The 26,406-nt window shown below is 36.9% G+C and overlaps 1 protein-coding gene across 1 annotated transcript in view; it reads right to left on the bottom strand.

The window, feature by feature from the left end:
- The window catches only part of ICE2 (interactor of little elongation complex ELL subunit 2), a 61,343-nt gene extending 38,894 nt beyond the window's left edge, over nucleotides 1-22,449 (bottom strand). Inside the window, exons 1-8 of the mRNA XM_084873197.1 lie at nucleotides 22,348-22,449; nucleotides 21,253-21,380; nucleotides 17,524-17,628; nucleotides 11,230-11,491; nucleotides 9,806-9,925; nucleotides 1,240-1,377; nucleotides 435-551; nucleotides 103-262 (exon numbers count right to left, since the gene is read on the bottom strand). Coding sequence (XP_084729323.1) covers nucleotides 103-262; nucleotides 435-551; nucleotides 1,240-1,377; nucleotides 9,806-9,925; nucleotides 11,230-11,491; nucleotides 17,524-17,628; nucleotides 21,253-21,281 — 931 coding nt within the window. The 5' untranslated portion in view covers nucleotides 21,282-21,380; nucleotides 22,348-22,449. The remainder of the gene's footprint in view (nucleotides 1-102; nucleotides 263-434; nucleotides 552-1,239; nucleotides 1,378-9,805; nucleotides 9,926-11,229; nucleotides 11,492-17,523; nucleotides 17,629-21,252; nucleotides 21,381-22,347) is intronic.
- Nucleotides 22,450-26,406: the final 3,957 nt, after the last annotated feature.

Below are 26,406 nucleotides of genomic sequence, written 5' to 3'. Positions count from 1 at the left end.
CCCCCACTTTAAAAAGTTTGAGGACCCCTGGTTTAGACAGATGAAATAGAACCATTCCAACTTCTCTGTTAAGAGCGTAACCTGATATGGCAAATCACAAACCTGCAACAGGTATTAGTTGAATACACACTGGAATTTCCCACTGTTCCTTGTAGTCTGGTCCATGATTATTTAATAAGGCAAACAATGATTGACTAGTTAGAACTAAATGTGGGTGATATCTTGAAACAAGCTTCTCTGCATTTGGATCTTTACTAATATCCTGAAAAACAAAATATACCATGTTACTTCATTATACTTATTGGAAATTTCTTTACAAAAATAACAAAAAGGAAATTGATGAAGGAGACTTTAAAAGAATCAGATTATCTATACTTTATGAGGTACAGAAAATTACTTATAGAGATCCCATCCCAAACCACTTTCGTACTTACATAATGCATAGCTGCAGCTATTTGTTCTGGAGATTCATTGGTAGATGTGTTATCTTTTGAGAGTTGCAATTTTGCAGGCATTGAGGGAAATACTGTTTTCACAAATTTCACACTCCCCTAAATAAAATGAAATCATTGCTTATTACAAAATATCTTGATATATTTTTCCCCACAAGTATCTTTTCATCTTATGAAATTTTAAATAAAAGTTCTTCATTCTACTAAATGCAAATGTCAAATTTAGAGCCTTCTTTAAGTCAAGACTTTTGTTACTGTTGTTAATCCTCACCTGAGGATATTTTTCCATTGATTTTTAATCAAAGTGGAAGGAAGGGGGAGAGACAGAGACAGAGAAAAACCCATGAGAGAGACACATCAATTGGTTGACCTTTATCAGAACTGAACTTGGGACCCTTCAATAACAGGTCATCGATGCTCTACTTAATAAGCATACTAGCCAAATCAAGACTTTCATGTTTTTGCTTGACACCAAAAAATATATATTTTTTTAAAAAAGGGTCGAATCTTCCCTGCCACTTTAACATCTTATTTTATGAGGTACAAATCATCACAGGATAAAGGAGAAAATCTAAAATATCCTCTTCACACACACTTACTTCTAATATGATTGTTAAGAAAATCAAGAAATAAAGTGCGTAGTGACATTTTTAAAAACATAAAATATTGATATTCATAAAGCTCTATATCATTATTATTCAAAATTTAAAAACAAATGTTGTCTATGTGACATACAGATTATGTTTCAAACAAAAGTAAGCATATACTTTCATGTGGCAAACCTTACCAGTGCAAGAAGAGTCTTTTCTAACTTTAATCCCATCTCTGTTCTGAATGGGAAGAATCCCATTAAGCTGGTGACTTCATGGAGAGTATAGAATTCTGGATATTTTTTCACTTGGTCGATACAAGCTTTTAAAACTTGCTAGAAAGTAAAAACCAAAATAAATTCATTTGTTTTATACTTCTCTAATAATCCAACAAAAATAAGTCAGTTACATATGATTATATAATTATTCATTGACAATCTAGCCTCATTTCATTACTCAAACTTCTAACCATCCAAGCATATTGTATAGTCCTTGTTTAATGTAATCTCATATTTTCATAATTCTTTTAAACCTAATATCTTAAAATGTTGATATTTGATATTAAAATGAGCAATTGTATTAAGTTTTAAAATGAAATAGAGATGATATATTTTCTATACTATTTAAGAAACTGTCAAGGAAATAAAGCCATATGAAAATGTCAACACACTTTACTGCAATAGCAGTTTTATGAATAATTAGAAATAAATTTAATATCCTTAAAAGATTCCCAAGCACAGAAATTAATGAAGTAGTTGTCTTACATGTCATTCTAATCTGCACTCTAAAAAATAAATGAGATATGTTGTAACTAATTCAAATATGGAGTATTTTTTCCTCTTCAAACTGTTTTCAAAATATTAATAACTTATCAGGAAATGTAATCAGGGAGGAAATAAAACTCACAGCTTTATCCAAGCAGAATATATGCCACTTGTAATAACATGCAGATAACTCAAAGGAACACAGCAGTTTTGGGTTGTGATGGGGGGTTATAATTTTATAAATACAAAGTATCATCTTCCAAGTATTTTTTCTTCTTGTCAATTAGCCTAATCTGACTTATATACTTTATATTACAAAAGCTCTTAGCAATAAGTTTTTCTTTATACTACCTGTGTATCTCCTTTCCCTTCATTCATAAAATATGTGAAGCTACAAATCAATAACTTTGCTTTAGTATATCTTTTCATCTGTAGTTTCATATTCCCTTCTTCCCCTCTTATTCTTCGCTCCCAGCTATCTTTCACATTCCTTCCCCCGCATTCCTGCTTTTCAATACTGGCCTTAATATTTAATTCAGAATATTACTTGCAACTAAGGCTGATGTAGATTAACATGGAAAAGTTCTGTTTTTGTTTTTAAAAATCTTAGTCAACTGCAAACTCAGATCAGCATAAGATTTTGTTCTGCATTTATAATATTAGTTAACTTTCACTAATTAGTTACATACCTCCCTTCTCCCTCAAGTTCCTGCCCTATGGCAGTATTTGCAAGAATTTGAACATGCAAAGGAGAGCAATATGTAATCACTACATGATATAGAGACTATTCTGGCTAGATGTTTATTAGCATGTTTTCATGGTGAAACTTCTGGTTGCCACAGTGCTTTTACCTGAGTTGCCCTAAATTCAGTAATTATGATAAGAGAAAGAGTCAAAGGAAAATCTAAGACAGTTTTATTCCTATACTTCATACATTATATATTATTAAAGGTATTTCATAACTGGTAGGCATTAAGCAACTAAAGAAACACTATTTAACTAAAAAGGTTTTTTGATTAATAATTTGTCTTTGAAAAACAGCTAAGAGTGAATGAAGAGGGTTAAGAGACTCGGGTTGTTTCCCATAATTCACCCACTGAATGTTATTATTTTTTAAAATATATTTTTATTGATTTCGAGAGGAAGGGAAAGGAGACAGAAACATCATGATGAGAGAGAATCACTGATCAGGGCAGCTTCCTACTTGCCCCACACTGGGGAATTGAGCCTGCAACAAGTCATGTGCCCTGACCAGGAATTGAACCATAATCTCCCGTTTCATAGGTTGGCAATACACTTTACTAAAATAGAAGCAATTATGTGAATAATTAGAAATAAATAACCTGAAAGTTAAATACATCAAAAACACATCCATGCACACAACTCAGATTTACCATTACCAAGAAAGGTGAAAATGACCATCTCCCTAAATTTTATTTTGAACCAAAAAATAATGATATCATACATGTTTTTTAATTAAATTCATTGGGATAACATTGGTTAATTATGTAAGTTTCAGGTATACAATTCTATAAATACAATGTCTGTATATTGCACTGTGTGCTCATCACCCAGAATCTAGTCTACTTCTATTACCATATACCTGACCCCTTTATTTCTTCTCCACACTGCCCTTCCCCTCTAGTAACCACTAGAATGTTGCGCCTGTGTGTACGAGTTTGTTTGTTGCTTTCTGTTCTATATTCCACATGTGAGTGAAATCATATGGGTCTCATCCTTTTCCATCTAGCTTATTTCACTTAACCTGATACTGTCAAGATTCATCCATGTTGTTGCATTTCATCACTTTTTATGGCTGAGCAGTATCCATTCTATCTAGGTATCCTATATATTTGAAACTTAAAAATTTAATAGATACTACTTTTGGCAGTATGGCTGAGTAGATACTCTGAAGAGCACTCCTATCTAAATAATATTGGGTCCTGGATAAATTACAACAAAAAAGTTGTATGCATTGCTGGGATTGATAAAAAAGCAAGGAGAATCTCCAAGGACCATAAATAAACAAACAAACAAACAAACAAATCCCAAACACCTAGAATGAAGATACACAGGAGCAGTGAGAAGTTAGGAAACTGATGAAAGGTGAGGTTGCTTGAGGGCAATTGTGTCAACAAGTTCTAAGATTAGGTAGGGAGCTGAACATGAGCCTAGTAAATTTAATCCTTGAAAAATAGATGCATCCATGTTCACATTAGCATTATTTACAAGACCCAAAAGGTAGAAACGACCAAAGTGTCTGTCAATGGGTGAATGGATAAGTAAGTTGCTCATACACATACAAGGGAATATTTATTCAATCTTAAGAATGAAGGAAATTCAGATACATGTTACAAGACATATGATTCTTATAGACATTATCCTAATTAAAATAAACCAGTCACAAAAAGAAATACTATATGATTCCATTCATATGGGAGCACTTGAAGTAGACAAATTCAGAGACTAAAAGCAGGAACTGAATGACTTTATGAGTACAGAGTTTCAGTTTGGGAAGAAAGAAAGTTCTGAAGATAGAGGATAGAAATATACTCACAACAGTGTGAATATATTTAATGCTATTTAACTGTCCTTAAAAATGGTCAAAATGATAAATTTGTTATGTATATTTTATCACAACAGAAAACATAAAGAGGAACTAAAGACAGACTGAAGTCTAGCTTACAAATAGGAATCTCAGAAAGACAGAGTTGAGAAAATGAAGGAGAAGCAATAATTGAAAATGGCTGGGAATTTTCTAACACTAAAGAAGGATATAAATTTTCATATAAAATAAAAACAATGATCCAAGTAGGATTTTGGAAAAAGCACACTGCATTATAGATAGAGAGCAAGCACAGCTCTAGTGGGAGGGAGGAGGGACTGAGCAAAAACAACAACAACAACAACAACAACAACACACACACATGCACACAAAGAGAAAGAACTCATGAACATGAACAAGTTTGGTAACTTGGGGAGGGGGAGAGAGGTGAGTGGAGATGGAAGAGGGTATGGGGGCCATAATGGTGATGGAAAATAAAGTAAAGAAGACAAAAAAAATTTGCAATGAAACTGTAAAACACCAAAAATAAAGAATGGCCAGGAAGAAAATACATATTCCTTAAAAGAATGACTTCAAACAGATAACACTTTCCAACAGCAATAATGTAAACCAAAAAAGTAAAATTTTATTTTCAAATGTTGAGTAATGAACTGTCAACTTAAAATTATAGAATAAAACTATCTTACTAGAATGAGAGCAAAATAAAAATACTTTCAGATTAAAATAAGGATTATCATCAAGAGACCTTCCTCAAAGAAACAAGTAGAACATACAGTATTTCAGGAATAATGAAGGAGGATCCCAGGGTGTAGATTAGAGAAATAATAAACGAAAATATAAAAAAGTAATATTTTTAGATAAATAAAACAATATGTAAAATAGTAATATAGTTAGGTTTTAAAAAAGGAGATCATTGGAAGATGGCTGCCCACTGGAAGGCAGACAGCAAAATAGTATGTGAGTGAGAGAACGAAAGGAGAGAGTGTGTGGTCACATGAGGAGTGTACATTTGTGGGTGAGAGACAGCTATATTCCAAGGGACTGTGGAGGATTGCCTGACTGGGTTCCCCTGACCGGGCACCCTCACTGCTGCTGAAATCTGAAGCGTAAACTGCGCCAACTTGATGGGGAGAGTGGTTGTTATCGGAAGCCTATATATCCCGGAATGTACACCACCACCACCCAGGGAACAACTGTGAACCCAGGAAAACCGGAACTCAAACAGCGCGAATGCCGGACTCAGAGGAGCTCTGCACCTTCTCCTGGAAAGGTCAAATTTCGCCTAGAAAAAGGTGAGGTCTATGATCCAGGCTGGAGAGAAAAATGCACACAATGGGAGCTAGAGGTTCCGGAGAAGTTGGCGCCCCACAAAATCCACAGCTTTGGGGCTAGTGTGTGATCCGAGAATGTGAAAGGGCTGAATAGCAGAAGGGAACTCTCAAAAGCAACCCTTAGCTAGACTGGGTGCAAAAAGGCAGCCGGAAATTTTAACAATGTGCTGGCTGCTTAGTGCCAGAAATGTTCACAGAATTGGTTGCAGTGCCAGAGGGTAAAAGTCGTGAGTTCACACACTTACTCTGGCTTTATTTCTATTTAAATCCTTGCTTTTGATTACTAAGCCCGGCACATAAGATCACACAATTGGGGATACTCTCAGAGACTGCAGGGGAATTAAAAAAGACCCCGAATAGCCACAGCAAGCCTGAGAAAGAAGAACACAGTAGGTGGGATCTCAATACCAGATTTCAAACTGTATTACAAAGCCACTGTTCTCAAAACAGCCTGGTACTGGCACAAGAACAGACATATAGACCAATGGAATAGAGAACCCAGATATGGACCCAAACCATTATGCTCAATTAATATTTGACAAAGGAGGCATGAACATACAATGGAGTCAAGACAGTCTCTTCAATAAATGGTGTTGGGAAAATTGGACAGATAGATGCAAAAAAATGAAACTAGATCACCAACTTACACCATACACAAAAATAAACTCAAAATGGATACAGGATTTAAATATAAGACGAGAAACCAAAAAAATACTAGAGGAATCCACCGGCAGAGAAATTTCAGACATATGCCAAAGCAATTTCCTCACAGATACCACTCCTAGGACAATGGAAGCTAAAAAGAAAATAAACAAATGGGACTACATCAAAATAAAAAACTTTTTTACAGCAAAAGAAACCATCAACAAAACTACAAGAAAGCCCACTGTAAGGGAGAACATATTTGCAAATGTTATCACTGATAAAGGTTTAATCTCCAACATCTACAGGGAACTTATACAACTTAATAAAAGGAAGATAAATGACCCAATAAAAATATGGCAATGGACCTAAATAAAACCTTTTTGAAAGAAGACAGAAAGAAGGCCAAGAGACATATGAAAACATGCTCAAAGGCACTAATTATCCAAGAGATGGAAATCAAAATGACAGTTCAGTACCATCTCACACCTGTCAGAATGGCTATCATCAACAAATAAATAAACAACAAGTGCTGGCGAGGATGTGGAGAAAAAGGACCTTTGTTCACTGCTGGTGGGAATGCAGGCCAGTGCAGCCACTGTGGAGAACAGTATGGAGTTTCCTAAAAAAACTAAAAATTAAACTCCCATTTGACCCAGTAATCCACTTTTAGGAATATATCCCAAGAAACTAGAAACACCAATCAGAAAGGATATATGCACCCCTATGTTCATAGCAGCACAATTCACCTTAGCTAAGATTTGGAAACAGCCTTAGTGCCAATCAGCAGATGATTGGATTAGAAAAGTATGGTACAGCTACAAAATGGAATATCATGCTGCTATAAAAAAGAAGGAATTCTTACCATTTGCAGCAGCATGGATGGAACCGGAGAGCATTATGTTAAGTGAAATAAGCCAGGCAATTAAAGAAAAATACCACATGATTTCACTCATTTATGGAAAATAAAGAACATTATAACCTGATGAATGAAAAGATAAATACAGAGGCAGTAAAGCACTGAACAGACTATCAAATTACAGCAGGAAGATTGGCTACTGTTAGGGAATGGGAAAAAGAGATCAACAGAAGAACTTATGTATGCATGCATATAAGCACAACCAATGAACACAAGACACTGGGGGCCTGGGATAAGGGCATGCGACAGGGGTAGGGAAGACTGGGGGAAGGTCAATGGGGAAAAAAGAAGGAGATATATGTACTATTATATGTAATACTTTAAACAATAAAAAAATTTAAAAAAAAAGAGGAGAGAAGATATAAAAAAGTTTTTTCAAACTGTTTTCAGTAATCCAATGAATTGGTAGTATTAGTATTGTTAATCTAAGGCTGCTGTGGGTGTATTCTGGGTACAGCAAATGAGACACATGGTATTTTTTTTCTTTAAATATGTTTCTCCTAGATCTATTCACCCAGGAGCAATGAGCATCTTCAGTGCCCAGACTATAGTCCTTAAATACCATTCCCACTAAAAAACAAAACAAAACAAAAAACAAGGGCTCTGGAAAAATGGCTGACTCTATGGCTGGAGAGGAAATGTATGAAATGAACCTCAAAGTCTATTAGAGTGACTCAGAAGGATTGGAGACAATATGCAGAACCTGTCAAATGGCCAAAGTTGGTATTATTTGAACTTGCAAAAAAATCTTACTTGTAGGGACTAGAACCCACTAAATATGTTTAATTCCAATATTTTTAAAAATGTGTCTCAATGGTTAGAGTGTGTGCTGGTTCAATTTCTGGTCAAGGGCATATATCTGGATTGCAGGTTTAATCCCTGGTCCTGGTCTGGGCTCATGTGGGAGGCAACCAATCGATGTGTTTCTCTCATACTGATGTTTCTTGACTTGAAACAGAATTACAGTGTCCATATAATTCTTTGTTAGGTTGTATACATTTGTTCTATATACTTTTCCACATGTATATTACATTTCATAATATTAAAATTTTAAAACAAAAAACAATTTTTATAGATATCAGTGAATCTTTGGGGGTAGAGACATAAAATATAAATCAGAGAAAATGTGCTGCCAAGACAATCTGACTAAAAAAGCAAGACATAATGCTGATTGTTAGCTACCAAATAGTATAGTCTGTCAACAAACATTTTTATATTCACTAATAATTACATTGAACACTTGAGTACTTGTTGCATGCCAGGCATTATTCTGAACTCAGCAGCTACAAAAGAGTACTTACTTATAGGCATTGTGAAAAAGACATAAACAAAAATAAAACCTGGGAAAGGAAATACTAAAGGTGATGCTATTTTTTGGAGGGTAATTAGGAACATCCTCATTGATAGTTGGTATCTGAACAGAGAGAGACTTAAAGGAATCAAGAAACTAATCCATGCAGATAGCTGGGGAATGGCTTGCCAGAAAGATGGGAACAGCCAAAGGCTTCAAGGACTATTGAAGAAACAAAGAGGCCAGTAGGCTGATATGGAACAACTGGGAGGAATGTATGTAGATGAAGCAGTCTGGGGGTGGGAGTGTGTTCTTTGTAGACTCTCTTTCTGAGATAAGACATTTTAAACCAGTGAAATGAAGGGATATTAACACAGTTGACCATTGAACAACATGGTGTTGCACTGCACAGGTTCAATTATATGCAGATTTTTTCAATAAACACTGTAAATGTATTTTCTTAGTTATGATTTCTTCAATAACATTGTTTTCTCTAGTTTACCTTGTTATAAGAATTCATTATGATACATGTAACATACAAAATATGTGTTAATCAACTATTTATGTTATTGGTAAGGCTACTAGTCAATAGAGGCTATTAGTAGTTAAGTTTTTTGGGAGTTAAAAGTTATACACAAATTTTCAACAGTGTGGGGTGTCAGCAATCCTACCCCCTATGTTATCAAAGGTCAACTGTATATATTACTAGTAACTATTTAAGTAGGTTACTCTAAATTTACGCCAGGCTCACTGAATGAGGATAGGGTGCAAGGCACATTGCTAATAAATCTGCATGGATGATTTATATATAATAAAATGAACTCACAATTGAAATTTATCATTTGGTGATTGGTTATCATGAAGACAATAAATGCAAATTTATGTGACTAAGTTTTAAAGGACCATTCAGGTTTTTAATGACTGTTAACTCCTTGATCACCTATTCTCTCACAAGGGAAATCAGTGCATCAGATCAAACCATCCATGTGAGTAAAATATAACTCTCAAATACAGCACAGTATTGACTCAGTAAAAGAAAAAAAAGAATATAATATAGTACATGATTCTGAGATATAAGCACAGCATTTTTATTATTTAAATATGTGATTATACTAGTAAAAACCCTACCTACAATTTGGTCTCTAAATTGATAATACTGATATTTCCATATGCATTTGACAGGATCATCACACATTTAAAAATGCTGCTATTGACTATTACTTGGAAGTTTAAATAAATTTGTTTTTTACCTCTGTGAAGAGACGTGCTTCATCAGAAAGCATATTATAATCTTGTGCACATTTCTTTGCAGAATTTTGTAAAAACTTTAGGAATTCAGTAACTTCTTCATTTATGTGGTTTTTCATATCCTAATTTTTAAAAAAGTAGACATGTTGTGGAATAAAAACAATCACTTTTCAATCATTGCTATAGTTATTTTGACTTAAAGAATAATTAAAAGTATTATATCCAAAGCAAAAATCACAAAGAGAAAGTTAATGAAAATTATATAATAATGATACACTTGTTATTAAAAACTCCTCAAAAACAAGAAAGCAAATTAATAATACTATAATACATGCTTTGGAATTAGAAAGTTTATCTTATAAAATGTTCTTAATTAACAAAAATAGAACTAACCACCAAATAGAAAAATTAGCAAACAAAATGAATTGCATAAAAGAAGAAACAGAAATGGCTTAATAACACATAGAAAATTCTTATTTTTATCAGTAATCATTGTAATTTAATGTAAAATAAGGGATCACCATTTCTTCCATGTCAAATTAGAGGGGGAAAGGTAATGTTCAGTATCAGCAAAGATATTGAAAACAAAAAAAAAATCTTCCACACAATAGTGATATAAAAAAATTGGCTTAAAGTTTTTGCAGAACAATTTACCCATGGGTAATTGCAGATCAAAGCCTTAGAAACATGTATAGTTTTTGATATGGCAATTTTTTTTTATTATTTTCATTGATTGATTGGTTTTAGAGAGAGAGGAAAGAAGGGAGGAAGGGAAAGAGAAAGAGAGACATTAGTTTGTTGTTCCATTTATTTATGCAGTCATTGGTTGTTCTGGAGACAGAACCCATACCTTGGCATATCAGACAACACTCTAATCCAGTGGTCACCAACCTTTCGGACCACATGGGCCACCAGTGGTCCACGAACCACCAGTTGGTGATCGCTGTCCAAAGGTTTCCTTAAACCAGCAGTCACCAACCTTTTGGACGTCAGGGACCACCGCTGCTCTAACCTACTGAACTACCCAACTAGGACTGGCAGTTTCATTTTTAAAATATTATCTTAAGGAAACAATCATAGGTATGAACAAAAGAGTTTGCAACAATGATGTTTAGTACAGCATCATTTATATGACTTTGGAAACTACTTAAATAAGTGAAAATTTTAAATTGGTTCAATGACCTATGCAAGCTCTAATTCTAGTACTTAAGATGAACTGGAGTAACATATGCTGAGAACTAGAGCAAAATGCCTGAACTATACCAGAACCAACAAAAGAATTAAAGCACCAATTTGTCCATCAATTATCTCCCTAAACTTCCCATTGTTTAAAATATGGTTGCACCTAAAACACAAAAGCAAATTTAAAGTATTTCCTAACTTTTAAATACTTTTTTTTACTGAAGCTGAAGAAAAGAATACATACCAAGTACTGCAAGTAGTCATTTTTATTTATTCCAATAGCTTTGGAATTAGCAGAAAGTTTTGAATATTTAACCAACAAGTCCACATAACTCCTCTGCTCTCTCTGTGTGAAACGAGAGAAACGTGGATAAGGAACTCTTGGTTTTGGAAGAAGAACCATTCCAACTGTGGTTTTAACATTTTCCTTTGCTTGAGTTGCTGAACTAACCGCCGGCTCATTTTCTACAGAACTTGCTGAGGCATTCAAATTTTCTCCTATACGTCTGGAAAAACACACGCAAACATTTACAAATATGGGCTTTTCATATCAAGAGTACTATCATGAGACCTCATGATTCTTAATCACCAGGAAGAATATAGCGCAATTAACACAGTAAATTCTGAATTATTATCTAACTTTGCCACCTGCACTTTGATGTTTAGCTATTTGGTGTAAAATAAATAGGATAGGATCGAATTATAACCTTACCTTCAATTATCTGATGGAGAGGAAGAGGCATAATCCTTAGACAAATTATTCAATTTGGAAGTTCTTTCCCTGATATTTGGTTGTTGTAATCTTTACACACACACACACACACACACACACACACACACACACACACACAATATTTCCTTAGCTTCAACAACTCTAATTTCTAAGACAGTAACTATTCCCTGTGAATTAGTTCCAAATTAAACAAAGTTAATCCAAAAGGAAGGAAAAGTAATGAAAAAGATGGATGTCTATTAATTCAGTCTTCATTCCTCCATTAATTAAATTTACTGAGTGACTACCATGTGCCAGTCCTATGTCAGGTAGTGGAGATGCAACCAACATCGAACATGATACAATCTCTACTCCCTAGGACGTTACACTCAAGTATATCAGACAACTGAATGGGGGAAAAGGAAAAGTAAATATGTATATCAATACAATGTGACTATGGAGAGCTCAGGTTTCCAAACTGAACACACTGAATAGGTGACTGAAAAAAATCATAAAGACATCCAGATCAGAGATTAAGAGGGAGAGGGACAAGAGCAGAGGTTTTCAATTGTGACAGTATTAATTCTCTGAGGGCATTTTGGAAGCCTATGGATGTATCTGGGTTGTAAAAAAAAAGTGGGAAAGAATTAAAAGCATTTAAAAGTGAGGGATACTACCTGCCTCTAATACATAGTACTATAATGCACAACTTTCAAAGGTTTCTTCAGGCTGTTATCATACACAAATAAGACTGGTCTGTTACTAACAATACATTTTATTCCGTTTGAATTTCTTATTATTCCTTTATGGCAATGATTGTCAACCTATTTCATCTCATGGCACCCAAACGAAGCACTAAAATTCTGTGGCACACCAAAAAAAAGTTTCGTTTGCTGATCTGAACCAAAAAAAAAGGAGGGGTATTATTTTAATTTATTTACACCAGTGAGCCCTTGTTGTGTTGGCTGTCATTTTTTTTTTTTTTTTAATCTGACAATCTAAGGGAAAAAAGGTCAGTAACCCTGACTAAATAGCCAGATATTCAATGTTTTAAAAATTCTTGTGGCATACCAATTAAAAATCACTGCTTTATGGTATAGTTTATCTTTCTTTTCTTAAATCCAACCTTGTTCATTTTAGCTGCTGCCTCTGACTACTTCATTATATCTTTTAGTGCAGTAGAAATGAGGCATTTACATTTTAAAATACATATTAGAATATAAATTATTTTTCTTCTATTTCACATTTATATATCTAGTTCATTATTTCTAAGTATTGTGTCTGTGGCTATTATTATCTATGAATTTCAATTCAGGATAGTCAAGTAGGTGTCTTATTTCTTATAAATATTTGTTATGAAAAATGGGAGGGTTTTGGCCTGATTAAGGTTGAGAATTACCAAACTTGATCTGTATCTGGACAAAGGGAGAGTTAAGTTCCATCTAAAGCTAACACTGACTTGTTTTAAATCAACTTTATAATATCAGAATATATATGGTAAAAATTCCAGAATTTTTAGAAAATGACTTTGGGTTCTAAAATAAAGCAGAAATATTTAAGACCGTTCTTTTAGAGATAAACAATAGATGGAAAACTAATGGAGAGAAGTTATTAATGGGTGGGAAAATAATTATGCAAATTAAAATAAGGATTATTAGATTGGCTCTGAAAACAATACAAGTTAAAAAGACATATTTGGCAACTAAAGTTTCCCCAATAACTGTAAAAAAATAAGCACATTTTTGGTTAACAAAATGAATATTAACTGCTGATCTTGGGAGAAATGTATCACAGCAAATTGATTTCTCACTAGAAAATGTCTTGAGAACTATTCAAACCTAACAGTATTGTGTCCGCAACTTTTAACAATACTGCTTCACAGCTGTCTCTCTGAATATGAGAACATGTCTGTCCTTGTGGCACAAACTGGCAAATTTAATTAAGCTGCTGCCGCAACAAGATGCTGACTCAGATATGCCAGAGTAGGAATGTCAAGAAATTCTAGCAGTTTAAATTGGCTACATTCAGCAAAGAATGAAATGGCAGCACATCAAGATCATTTCCATGTGCAGTGCTGTCAAAATCTTCATCAGGGTGCAAGCCAAAAGCATCTGACAGGGTTTCTCTAACCACATTTACAGCATTATATTTTATTTCAGTTGATGGTTTGAAGTTTTCACACTTCATTTTGTCTACTACCAATTCTCCTTTTTTACTTAAAGTTTCTATGAAAAAAAGGCAGAATTCAAAACTTCAAGTTTCTTAATTTTTAAATCTACTGACTCGGGCAGCTTCTTTCAGTAGCATTTGGAAATGGTGCTTGTAACCTCCATCTGAAGTCTACCTGTACCTCTTAAATTTGATTAACTTTTCTATATTAAAAATGTTGAAATTTGATAATTATTTTTCTATTTACAGCTACTTTCCTCTTTGTTGGAAACTCAGTTATAAATATCTACAACCAGACACTTTAATTTGGAAAAAAGGCAAATGTTTACCTTTTAATGAAGGGTTGAATGAAAATTTCACATTGTTAAAAGTAGTATAGTTAGAGTTATTAATATTTTCCCAAATGTTAGAAAACACAAAAGAAATACAAAAATTAAGGCTAACAAAAAAGCTATATTCTTCCTAGTTTTCCATGAAGAAAACAGTTGTACAGTGTGAAAATCCATTCCCTACTGTTAAACTTAATAAAAATCAAGGTTAGCCAAAAAGACTAGAAACAAATGGAATCAATGCCTTGGTCTTTATTTTTTCTATATTAAAAGGTAAATTATAAATTATTTTGTGCTATATAGAAATCTAAAGAAACACAAGCATACTCCAGGAAAAATAAATTTTAGGAGTTCGGTGAACCCAACTGCCAGCAAAATGTCCTCTCCCTTACATAATCCAGATTATAGTCCATACTTGGGATATGCTGAACAGAAGTGGACTCGTATAGAACCATGAAAATAATGAAGAAGCAGTGACAGATTAAAGAAGATTAATATTATAAATTTTTAGTCTGATAAAAGGAAGGCAGACATAAAAGTTCTTGAAATGGTTAGTTTTTTATTTTAAGATAAAGATATATATTTGCTGAATTCCAGAATACCAGAATTGGTAGGTATTCTTTTACTCAAATAAACAAAGACGATTCTTTCTTTAATTAATAAGCTTTAAGAGTGGGAGGAAGGGGCCAATGGGGGAAAAAGGAGAATATCTGTAATAGTTTCAACAATAAAGACAAATTTTAAAAAATTAGTTATACCTAAAAAATGGTACAATTGAATAACAGAAATAACTTTAAAAATATAGCCACAGATGCACATTCATAAGGGATCTATTGTCTTACCTGTCTATAGCTGATATTAAGAAATATATAATTATGCAGTTTGGAAAGAAGAATACTGCTTCTGAAATTGCCGTTTTAAAAATATTTACTTTTCAACTATCTCTTTAATACAACTTTTGCTTGTTTTTAACGTAAACCTATGTATTAATTTGATGGAATAAAAAAGTTCTTGTTTCTTTAATGCTTTTAATAGCAATCTGGCAAATATCTATAAAAATAAAAAACACATGCATACTCACATCTTACAGAAACTTATCCTAGTTCTTATATCAGCATATGTATAAAAAGGATACTCACTGTTTGCTATATAGTAAAGATATAGAGATGACCTAAATGAATATCAACAGTGTTAACTGATTCCACAGACACATCCTCAAAGGTTCAAATTCAAAAGATGGGTTGGGAATGCAAAATCAGTCTTTTTTAAAAGCTCCACAATCTGATGAGCCAGCATGAAAAGCCTGACAATGAAGATGGCAAAAGAGACTGAGAAATACCACAGTCACCAGAAATCTAAGAGTGAGCTATCTCTGTAGTCAATAGCTCCTAGATCTTGGGAGGAGCAGTCTTAGTAGACTAGAGAGGGTAAAGCCAGATTAAGTGGGATGTTCAGTGAAAGCAAGTCCAGTGAGCTATGTAGTGAAGGAATTTTTTTTAGACTGTTTTTAAAATTCATTCTCCCAATATGTCTCTTGATTGGAGGTTTTGATTCACTTAAAGTAATTATTGATAGGGAAGGACTTTCTATTGCTTTGTCTGTTGTTTTCTGCATGTGTTATACAGTAGTATTTTTGTCCTTTTCCCTCCTTGTATACTACAAGCATATAGAAGTCTTTAAAGGAGTCTAAGTATAAATGAGCAAGTAAATAAAAAAAAGTAAGTAGAAGGAAATCTGGAGTCCAGGGATTAGAGACAGATAAGCTTGAGCACTTTGAAATACAGGAATACCTTGCAAATTACTGAGGGTTGCATTCAGACCACAATAAAGCAAGATTTGAAATAAAGTGATTTGTAACTTTTTTGCAGATATTGGTCTCGCTTTCAATTTGTAAAAACACACATCTGCGAGGCTCAATAAAATGAGGCAGGCCTGCACTGACAAGAGAGAACAAAGGCATAGAAGTAAGAGGGGATGCTAACTGACAGAAAGGATACCGAGAAGGCAGGGGAAGATGGGGTTCCATTGGATGCAGAGGCTGGAAATAATATTTCCTTTGCTGCAAATACATGGTCAAAGGATGAAAGTACATGAAGAGCTTCCTAATTCCTTCTTTGGCATATGTACTCCTTTCTAGTAACCTGATTATTTGTTTTTGTTTTGAGAATCCATCCACAAATAGTAGAAACAACTGATCACAAAGGAAAGAAGAGTTGTTAAAGGTAGGTAAGCAGTGAGAAGGGAAAATTATCACTTAATGGGCATTTCATACCAGAGAGTGAAAAAAAAAAAAAATCTTTGGCATTTTGGCAGTATCTATTAAAATATAAAATGTATATACCCTTTGGCCAAACAATGACATTTATATGAATTTATCTCAAAAATAATTACAAAAAGTTCATCAATGTAGTCCTTATAACTTCAAAAAAAGAGGAATAAATACAACATTTTGCAATATAAAACCAGCTAAATGAATTAGAAAGTACACTTACTAGTATATAATATACTAGAAGCCTGGTGCATGAAAACTCATGCACTGGAGGGGCGTCCCTCAGCCTGGCCTGCCCTCTCTCACAGTCTGGGCGCCCTCAGGGGCAGGAGGCAACCCGGTGATCAGGGGAAGGTGGCAGGCCCTGGTTACCTGAGCCTCGGCTGGCTCTGGTTATCTACCTGAGAGCCTCAGGTGGCCCTGGACTACTGGGCAGCCGCCATCCAAGGTTTGCCTGCGCCTCTGGCATTGGCTGGGCAACTGCCATCCAAGGCTTGCCTGCACCTCAGGCCGGCCCTGGGCAGCTGGAGGGCTCAGGGCGGGTCTGGACGCATAGTGCGCCTGCCGCCTGCTCCCCACACCCCCACCCCTGGCTGGGCTGAAAGGACTATGGGACTCAGGCGGGACTGAGGGGATTTGGCGCCACCATCTTTATGATGGTAAATCTGCGTATTCCCTCTTTGTTGCGTAGGATAATATACAACCATCAAGAAGATTGAGCTACATATGCAGAGGCTTAGAAAGATACAGGAAATATTAAATAAAAAAAGATAAAAAACAGTTTTATAGTATTTATGGTTCTATATAGTATTTATAATATGATATATATATATATATATATATATATATATATATATATATATATCTGTACATGGATGGGGAAAGAACTGAAACAATATATACTAAAGAGTGGTCACTGGAATAGTTCTTCTGTTTTCTAATTTTTACATTTCTGCAACTGAATGTTTAGTAGTAGATACAGACAGATATAAAACTTCAAATATCAGAAAAATAACAACCAAATATAGAAATAGGTAACCAAATAAATAAACTTATTACCTGTTAGATAAATTACATAGTTCTTTCAAACTTGGAGCCATGGAATGATCTTTATAATTTTCTCGAGAGAAAAATGTCTTAAGGCCATTTTTTGAGGCGACATCCCTGTGAAGCAAAGTAATTTTATTTGACAATTCAAAATCTCAAGGTAGAGTAAGCAGCATAATGGTACAATTGTAATTTATAACTACATACCCTCTACACCCCCTTTCCTAGACAGTCATCTCTTCATAATTTTAATTTCATGTACCAGATGTATGAGTTCAGATGTTTTCCTTCTTAGATAGCTTTACCCTAAGCCTATTCTGAAATTCTCCAGCTGCAACAACCTGCCTTGCTTTTCCTTTAGTATCCAATTAAATAAATGTCAGAAATAACTAGAGAGTTAAAAATAGAACAGATTATAAGTACAATAAAAGGTCTGTCAGAGGCAGCACTCACCTCTGGCTCTGGGCATACCATTTTGTTTGGTTACTGACAGAAAATGCTTCTCTATTTTTGTTTTCATGCACTGTTATGTCAGGCCACAAGACAATAAAAAGACAGCATATCCTCACGTTTTCATTAACATGGCAAATGTGATAAATGGTGTGTCTGTACTAAAACCACTTCTAAGGTCATATGTGATTTTCCATATCATAAATAATTTAGAGACTAATATATTATAGTCAATGCTTTCCACATAGTAAACATCCAATAAATGCTGATTGAAGAAAGGAATTAAAAAACTAAAAACACTGAGAAACATTAACCTGGGAGGACAAAGATTAGTAGGATTCTGTGGTCAAGGATAGTTCAAGGGCTTCAATACTGTGCAAAGGCTCTAAGTCACATTGGGTTTCACAATGTTAATGGAACAGTGTAAGAGCATCCGTGCTGCTTCTGAACATACACTTTATGGCAAGGAGCATAAACACGTATACCAAGCATGTCAAACTCAAAGGCTAACACAGGCCAAATAAACAAGGTTTAAAACAAAAACTACACCGAAACCGGTTTGGCTCAGTGGCAGAGTGTCGGTCTGCGGACTAAAGGGTCCCAGGTTCGATTCTGGTCAAGGGCATGTACGTTGGTTGCGGGCACATCCCCGGTGGGGGGTGTGCAAGAGGCGGCTGGTCGATGTTTCTCTCTCATCGACGTTTCTGGCTCTCTATCTCTATCCCTTCCTCTCTGTAAAAAATCAATAAAATATATTTATAAAAAAAAAACACACAAAAAAAGCTTCTATTTTCATAGAAACATAGGTTTATTTCGATAGAGACATACTGAATACAAAAGTCTGAAATAAGTAATCATTAACATAATATAAAAGAACATCTTAATAATAAAAATTAATACTTTTTCTTGAACTTAACTTACCAGATACTGAACAACTGCTCAAATTAATAAGCGTAATGCAAATAAACCTTTTTCTTGTTCTCCAAAAGTGAAATATTTCCTGCTGTGCACACCAAACAAGTCAGTACAAGACTAATGACATGGGAATCGGCTGCTAAAATATTCGCTGCTAGTATTAGTGGAGAGAAATGGTGAGCCAGTGTGCAAAAGAAATGAATGCAACATGATTATAGTAAAAATGTCATTAGTGAACGTTGTAGTTCATTATTAATTATTAGAGGCTCGATGCACGAAGATGCGTGCAAGAATGGGCCTTCCTGCTGAAACCTGTTTGGCTCAGTGGATAGAGCGTCGGTCTGCGGACTGAAGGCTCCCAGGTTCGATTCCAGCCAAGGGCATGTACATTGGTTATGGGCACAACCCCGTTAGGGGGTGTGCAGGAGGCAGCTGGTCGATGTTTCTCTTTCATCGATGTTTCTAACTCTCTATCCCTCTTTCTCTCTGTAAAAAATCAATGAAATATATATATTAAAAAAAAAAAAAAAGAATGGGCCTTCCTTCCCCTGGCTGCCATCAGTGCCTTTGCTCTGGCCGGAGCCACCTTTCTGCCTTCCCACACTGCCCAAAGGCCCAGAGCGGCTGAGGTGGTGCAGAATGCTGTGTCCCATCCTGCCCCCAGCTGCTTGGTACCTGTGTATGCAAATCAACACGCCATCTTTATTGAATTAATTTGCATACTCACTCCTGATTGGCTGGTGGACATCACGAAGGTATGGTCAATTTGCATGTTACTCTTTTATTAGGTAGATTATATATAACAGAATATTGTAAAAATTAACGTATGAAATTTTTATTAAAACGTTTCTTACTGTTATATTGGCTGGGCCACAAAAATATTCGTTGTGGACCCCATGAGGCCCATGGCCCATGGGCTGGGAGTTTGACTTGCTTGGTGCATACCTCTAATTAAATGGCAATTTCTGGCTGGCCCATTTCCAAAATGAAAAATTCTAGCATATTTGCACCATACTAATTTCTTACTATTTTTAAAGGCATTTATAAAAAATAAAATAAAAATTCAAGTATAAATGGTAAAATTAGAATGTCTTACTTGCTATGCACCAATGTGGTTCTTATGATTTACTAGAGGCTTGATGCATGAAATTCGTGCATGGGAAGGGGGCGTCCCTCAGTCTAGCCTGCACTCTCTCCAATCTGGAATATCTCTTTCACAATCCAAGACTGCTGGCTCCCAACCTCTTGCCTGCCTCCCTGATTGCCCCTAATCACTTCTACCTGCTTTCCTGATGCCCCAAACTGCTCCCCTGCTAGCCTGATCATCCCTAACCACCTCTGCCTGCCAGCTTGATCACCCCTTAACTGCTCCCCTGTTGGCCTGATGCCTCCTAACTGTTCTCCTGCCAGCCTGATCTCCTCTTAACTGCTCCCATGCCAGCCTGATTGCCCCTTAACTGCTCCCCTGCATGCCTGATCAACCCTACCTGCCTTCCCTGCCAGCCTGATAGTGCCAACACTGTGGCTTTGTCTGGATGTCCAGAAGATGTCTGGTCTAATTAGCATATTGCCCTTTTATTAGTATAGATTATGGTACTGTATATTTGGCATTTTATTACATTTTAAGGCTTTTGCATATCATACAAAAACAAAGTCATGGGGCTCAGGGATTTACTGTGAGCTCTTTGGGGGAAGGGAGCATTGCTTGCATTAAATAAATACTTATTGAGTACATACTGAGTGCATCTTTTTTTAATCAGGTACTATTTTAATTATCTTTATAATCTCACATAACTTTTATATTCTCTTTGGCTAGCAAACTATAGATGCTCAGAAAATGTGCACTAAATTAACCTGAAGCCACATGAGTATTAGTTAGATCTCTGCAAAGCCATTATGTTACCTGAGTCCTCAATTTGTGAATTTCTCATACATTTCTAAATTAGTCCATGCATTTACATGAGCACTTGATACAGATTCCAACATAACAAAAAGAAGCTTGACTATTCTAAAAGGGCTTCTATTTTTTTTTTTTTTTAATTACTTGTACAGCAGTGGGCAAGGTCCTTGGACACAAGAAAATTCCAGCATCTTCCCTTCACTAACAGAGCACAGGAAGTACTAACAATAAGTACCTGATGGAATTATACTTGGTGGCAATCTGAGTGCTGAATTGTCACTTTAGGAGAGGAAGTGCAGTCAGCTATATCTCATAAGTGCTCAGTATGTGCAAATGAGGATGGGATAAATTCTGAGCCACTGAACTTCTATTTTCTTTGTTTTCTCCAAAGCTCTGCAGGTCAAAAACCCTCCTTTCCTAATGTAACCAGTCCCACGTTCATTCTCTTTAGGTGATTACAAACAGATGTAACTCACCAATTCAGCCTCGGTTCACTCATGGCCATTATGGAGCTCGTATTCTTAGACTTCTGTATCAGTCGAGCTCACAATTCTGCAGCCTGGTCCAGCAGGCTCCAGCAGAGGCAGGATTTCTCCAGAACCACCTGAAGAAAAAACGAAAGGTCAACATTGGAAACAGGAGCTGTTAACCCATGCTCCTAACACCTATCCTAAACCTGACAGGACTCCTGAAACAGAATGCAGCAGACAGACCAATGCTTGCAAGGTTCTTGCAGTAGAACAGCAATGACGATGCAGTCCTTCCCCAGTTAACTTGTTCCAGGAATGGCACTCTCAGAGCCCAAACAGAATGGTGTTCTCATTTCTTACAGACCGCATCACTGTATGGCATGGGGCTGTGTGTCTTAGGGCTCCCTCAGCCCCTAATTGCCAAAAGAATTCTGGCTTCGGGTTTCCCAGTCATGCCCTGCTATGGGTCCGATTTGGCAAACAATGCAAGGAAAAATAAACAAACAAAAAAGCCTGGATATCAAAAATCATTCCAAGAGAACCTCATTTTTGAGGAGACTGCGGTCCAGGCAACTCAGGTGACATTTCACACGGTCACTTGGAGGAATTACCCGGACTGCACATCGGGCTCGGCCACTCCATGCTGGGTGCCTCTCCCGTCGCCCCAGGCGGACCGAGAGGGTGTGGATGAGAAACTTAAAAACTGAGGAGTCCCTGGGCACCTGGCAGGCAGACCGAGAGGGTGTGGATGAGAAACTTAAAAACTGAGGAGACCCTGGGCACCTGGCAGGCCTGACCGGCTCCCACTGAAGCCACCTCTCACTCCCTGACCCAGCGTGAGGCAGGGAGAGCGAGCCAATGGGGGCAAAATGAATGTTTGTGGGAAAGCGGACTAAAGGGCCTCGGAGAGAAACAAGGTCTCAAGAGGGTGGGTCATGGGGAGACCGAGCCGGGCCTGGGCCGCGCCAGAACTGGAGCCGAGCGCCCCAGCCCGGCCCTGCCGCGCGGGCCGCCACGTTCCCTCCGCCCGCCCTTGGAGCGCGCGTCTCCCGGGCAGCGCCCTCCGCCCCGCGTCTCCCGGGAAGCAGCCTCTCCGCCCACCTCGCGGTCGAACCACTCCGACCCGGGCGGCCGTATCCCCACTCCACACACACTGCAGCGCACGCCCCGGGAAGGCCTTATTTAAAGAACGTAGCCACGCCACCTCGGCCAGGCGTGGTGACGTCACGCGACGCAGAGGGCGGGGCCGTGCGCCTGGAGTAGTTCAGCTGGAAACTGCGGAACAGGGCTGGCCTGGTGGGCGGGGCTGGCCGGCCGGGTGGGCGGGGCCGGGGCTGGGGTTGCTGGAGGTTCTGAAAGATCCTCCACCTCCTGGAGGGTGACAAGTTAGGAGGAGGGCCAGTGGCATATATAGCATTGAAGAGGTCCCAACAGACTCATCTTGTCATCTTAGACCACTGTCTTAACTTTCCTAACCCTGACACCTCATCAGTAAAATGGAGTTACTTAGTGGGGTTTTTGAAAGGATTAAGTAGAATAAGAGATTAACTGTGCTCAGCAACAGGACCTGGCACATAGTAGTGGCTCCTCCACTCCATGCCCATTCCAGTTTAGATGTCAGTTTCCACCTAGTTTGTTGTGTGTGTGTGTGTGTGTGTGTGTGTTTCATGCATTAAGGAAAGGCTTATTGAGCACTACTAATTTATAATTTGTGCTTGGTGCTGGGTACATCTAGGACTAAGACCAAATACCAGTTTTGCCAAGAGCTTTTGATGGTTGAGAATCTAAGATATTCACATTATACAATTATAAAACAAAAATAGAGAGGGATAAGCAATATAAGAAAGTTATATAGAAAAGATGGTGTGAGTACAGAGAGGGAGACCAAAGGCTGCTTCGAATAGCTAAAGACATGTATGAGTACTTATATGTCAGCTCCCACATTGGGCCCTAGACATGCCAGTTCATTTGAAGATTTTGAAGTATGAAGATGATGGGAAAAAGCATTCTAGACAGAGACCAGCACAAGGAGTTTCATAACCATATTGCATGAACAGAGTCCAGTTTGTGTGCTATCAGGAAACTGTGTTCTAAATCTTAGGATGATTTATGATATTCAAGGTATGTTAACATAAAAATTATACTTACATTAAACATATCCCTTGTATGTAAGAACCCCGAGGTAGTTTATTTTTTGAAGAGTAGTAGAAAAGAATTTGGAAAGATAGGTTGAGATCAGACTACAGAAGCTTTTATAAGCCAAAGTACAGGTTTTTACTTTAGGTTTTTACTTTATTGTATAAGAAATAGAACGCTGGCAGGAGAGGGAAGCTTATAAGCAGAGGAATGACTCAATTAGATATAAGTTTCAGGACAGTTTAATCTGGTAAGGTATTGAATGAGTTGTAGGGAAGAGGCTGGTTAGGAGACAGTGCTTGTGAATACTTGCAGATCATCTGGTGCAATGATGCCTAGCACTCTGCAGGTAGGTAGTAGTCCGTATTAGGTGTGCTATGAGTGGCCTGTGCTGGGATAGAGATGGACATCCAGGCAATGTGTGGAAGTTAATGTGTTGGGTACTATCTCATAAGGCACACAGGCAGAGAGAGCTGGGAGTCCTGTCCTACTCTTTAGCAACTGCTCAAGGACTGCTCCCGAAATCTTTAAGCACTCATGCTGCTGGGATGCACCAGCCCACAGTCCTGTGCTATGGTAACATCACCAGATATGGCCTGTGTTAAGGTTCTAGATTATCATCAGACAGTCTGCTCTGGTTTCTTGTATCTTGAGTTCCGGTGGTTGCGAGATATCACCCAGAATCAGAATTTTTAGAGCCAGGAGGAATGTTGGAAATTATCTAGCCCAACCCTCTTGTTTTCCTGATAAGGAAACTGAAGCTCAGATTGTCAAGTGACTTTTCTAACATTGCATGGTCAGTGATAAAGTACTAAAAATCAGGTCCCATAACTTTTGCTACTACAATATATTAAATAGATACATCTCTTCCTTTAGGCTCTGTATTGTAAAACAGAAGCAGTTTAGTGAATTTTTGGAGTTCACCATATATGGATTTGATCTCAATTCCCTGATATTGGCAGTGTGATCCTAAATATATTGTGTCTCCTCTTTGAGCCCAATGAGAGGAGACAGTAATAGCTCACCTGCAGGATTGTAGTGGGATTAGAAGTAATATGTAAATGAGTAAAAATGCCAAAAATAATATGTAAAGAATAAATGTTAAACAAGTAGCAGCTATTTGTATATACTTTTCCTGTTCCCCTCCCAAACCCACAATGCAGTGAAGGTGGCATTGAAAACAAATGATTATAATACAAATAAGAAAAGATAAACACAGACATTACAGAAGATCCTATGGGAACACAATGAAGAAGAAACACTTTTTGACTGAGACACTTTAGAGACATGTCAGAGAAGTCTGATTTGGGTCTTGAAGGATGAGCGGAGTGTCCTGGGTAGAGAAGGGACTGTGCATTTTCAAGAGTGAAAAACCACAGAAGTGTGAAACAGCATATCTGAGGAAGAGGAAAAGCTATTGCCTTGTGTGTGTGTGGAGGGGAGCGGGGATGAAGATCATTGGAGGAGAGGGCCTTCATGCCATGCTAGAGAATTTGTGCTTTTGGACTTCATTCCCTGGTAATAAACCAGTGTGAGTGAGTGTGTGTGTGTGTGTGTGTGTGTGTGTGTGTGTGTGTGTGAGACAGAGAGAGAGAGAGAGAGAGAGAGAGAGAGAGAGAGAGAGAGAGAGAGAGAGAGAGAATGTTTTATTGAGGTGTAATCTACCTACTGTAAAGTTCACTCATTTTATTTGTGTTATTCAGTAATTTTTTAGTAAGTATAGGGAGTTTTGCAATGATCAACATTACCAATTTTGGAGCATTTCCATTACATTATCCTGGAAAATCATTTGTGTCCATTTACAATTAATTATTCTTCCCACCCTCAACCCCAGACAAGCACTAATCTCCTTTCTATCTCTATAGATTTGCCTTTTTCTGGATATTTCATATAAATGAATCATATGTAGTCTTTTGCATCTGGATTCTTTTCTTAGCAGGGTATTTTTGAGGATCATCCATATTGTAGCAGTATCAGTAGTCATGTAGCTGAATTGTAGCCCATTTATGGATATGCCTCATTTTGTTTACCTATTTGACAGTTGGTAGACATTAAGTGGTTTGCACTTTTTGGCTGTTATGAGTAATGTTGCTGTGAACATTTGTAAACAAGTCTTTGTGAACTTTGTGTTTTCATTTCTCTTGGGTTAAGATACCTAGGAGTGGAATTGTTGGGTTGTATGTAAATTTATGGTTGTTTTTTTTTTTTTTTAAGACACTGCCAAACAGTTTTCCAAAGTGACTGTACTCTTTGATTCTTTGGAATTTTAAACAGAAGAAAGATTTGGGTGTCCATATCTGCTAAACTGAGAAACCCCAGAAGTTGAATGAGAAGCCAGTTTCAGTTTGAAATAATTTATAAACAGTAGGTACCTATTTTAAGTTTATAAACATTTCATAGGACCAAAATTTTACATAGAAAAGAATGCAAGCATCTAGCTAAGTAAGGTTATCATAATTGTTACTGGATGTGAATTTCTTCTTGTGGATGAAACCAAGACAGAGAAATGTGCCAGGTCATTTGCTGCTCAGCACATCAGCGGTTGGCCTTCACAGCACACAGGGATGATTCTATTTTCTCACAGACCTGGCATGAGAAGCAGGCCTGCTTAGCACCAGTCCATTTGATCCAAATGCACATTAGAAGCAGAAGTCTACTATTATGTTAAGGGGCTAGACTGATCTTGCCCCATGAAACAAAGCTTAGCAGTAGAAGTAGCGCTAAGACATGTGTGGTCTTACTGACCAGTCTATGATTATTTCTTTGGCTTGATCTCCAAGAGTTTAATAATGACCTGATTTGTTTTCTTTATCTAATTCTCCCACGAGATCAGTATAAGCAGAACTATAAGAAGTCCCTCTTAAGCTCCTGTGTAAGAACCCTTTTGGAAGTGGAGCAAGCTAATCCATGGTGAGAGGTAAGAGTAAATCATGTATCAGAAGGAGCTTAGGCATGAGTTTGGCCAAAGGCCTAGAGGTGACAGATTTCATATATTGGACTTCACTATTTCCATTTACTCTCAAT

Source organism: Pipistrellus hanaki (assembly GCF_964339955.1).
Source record: "Pipistrellus hanaki genome assembly, chromosome: 1".
Lineage (NCBI taxonomy): Eukaryota > Metazoa > Chordata > Mammalia > Chiroptera > Vespertilionidae > Pipistrellus > Pipistrellus hanaki.
Note: the sequence above shows the minus strand (reverse complement) of the source record. Positions and strands in the feature narration are given on the sequence as shown.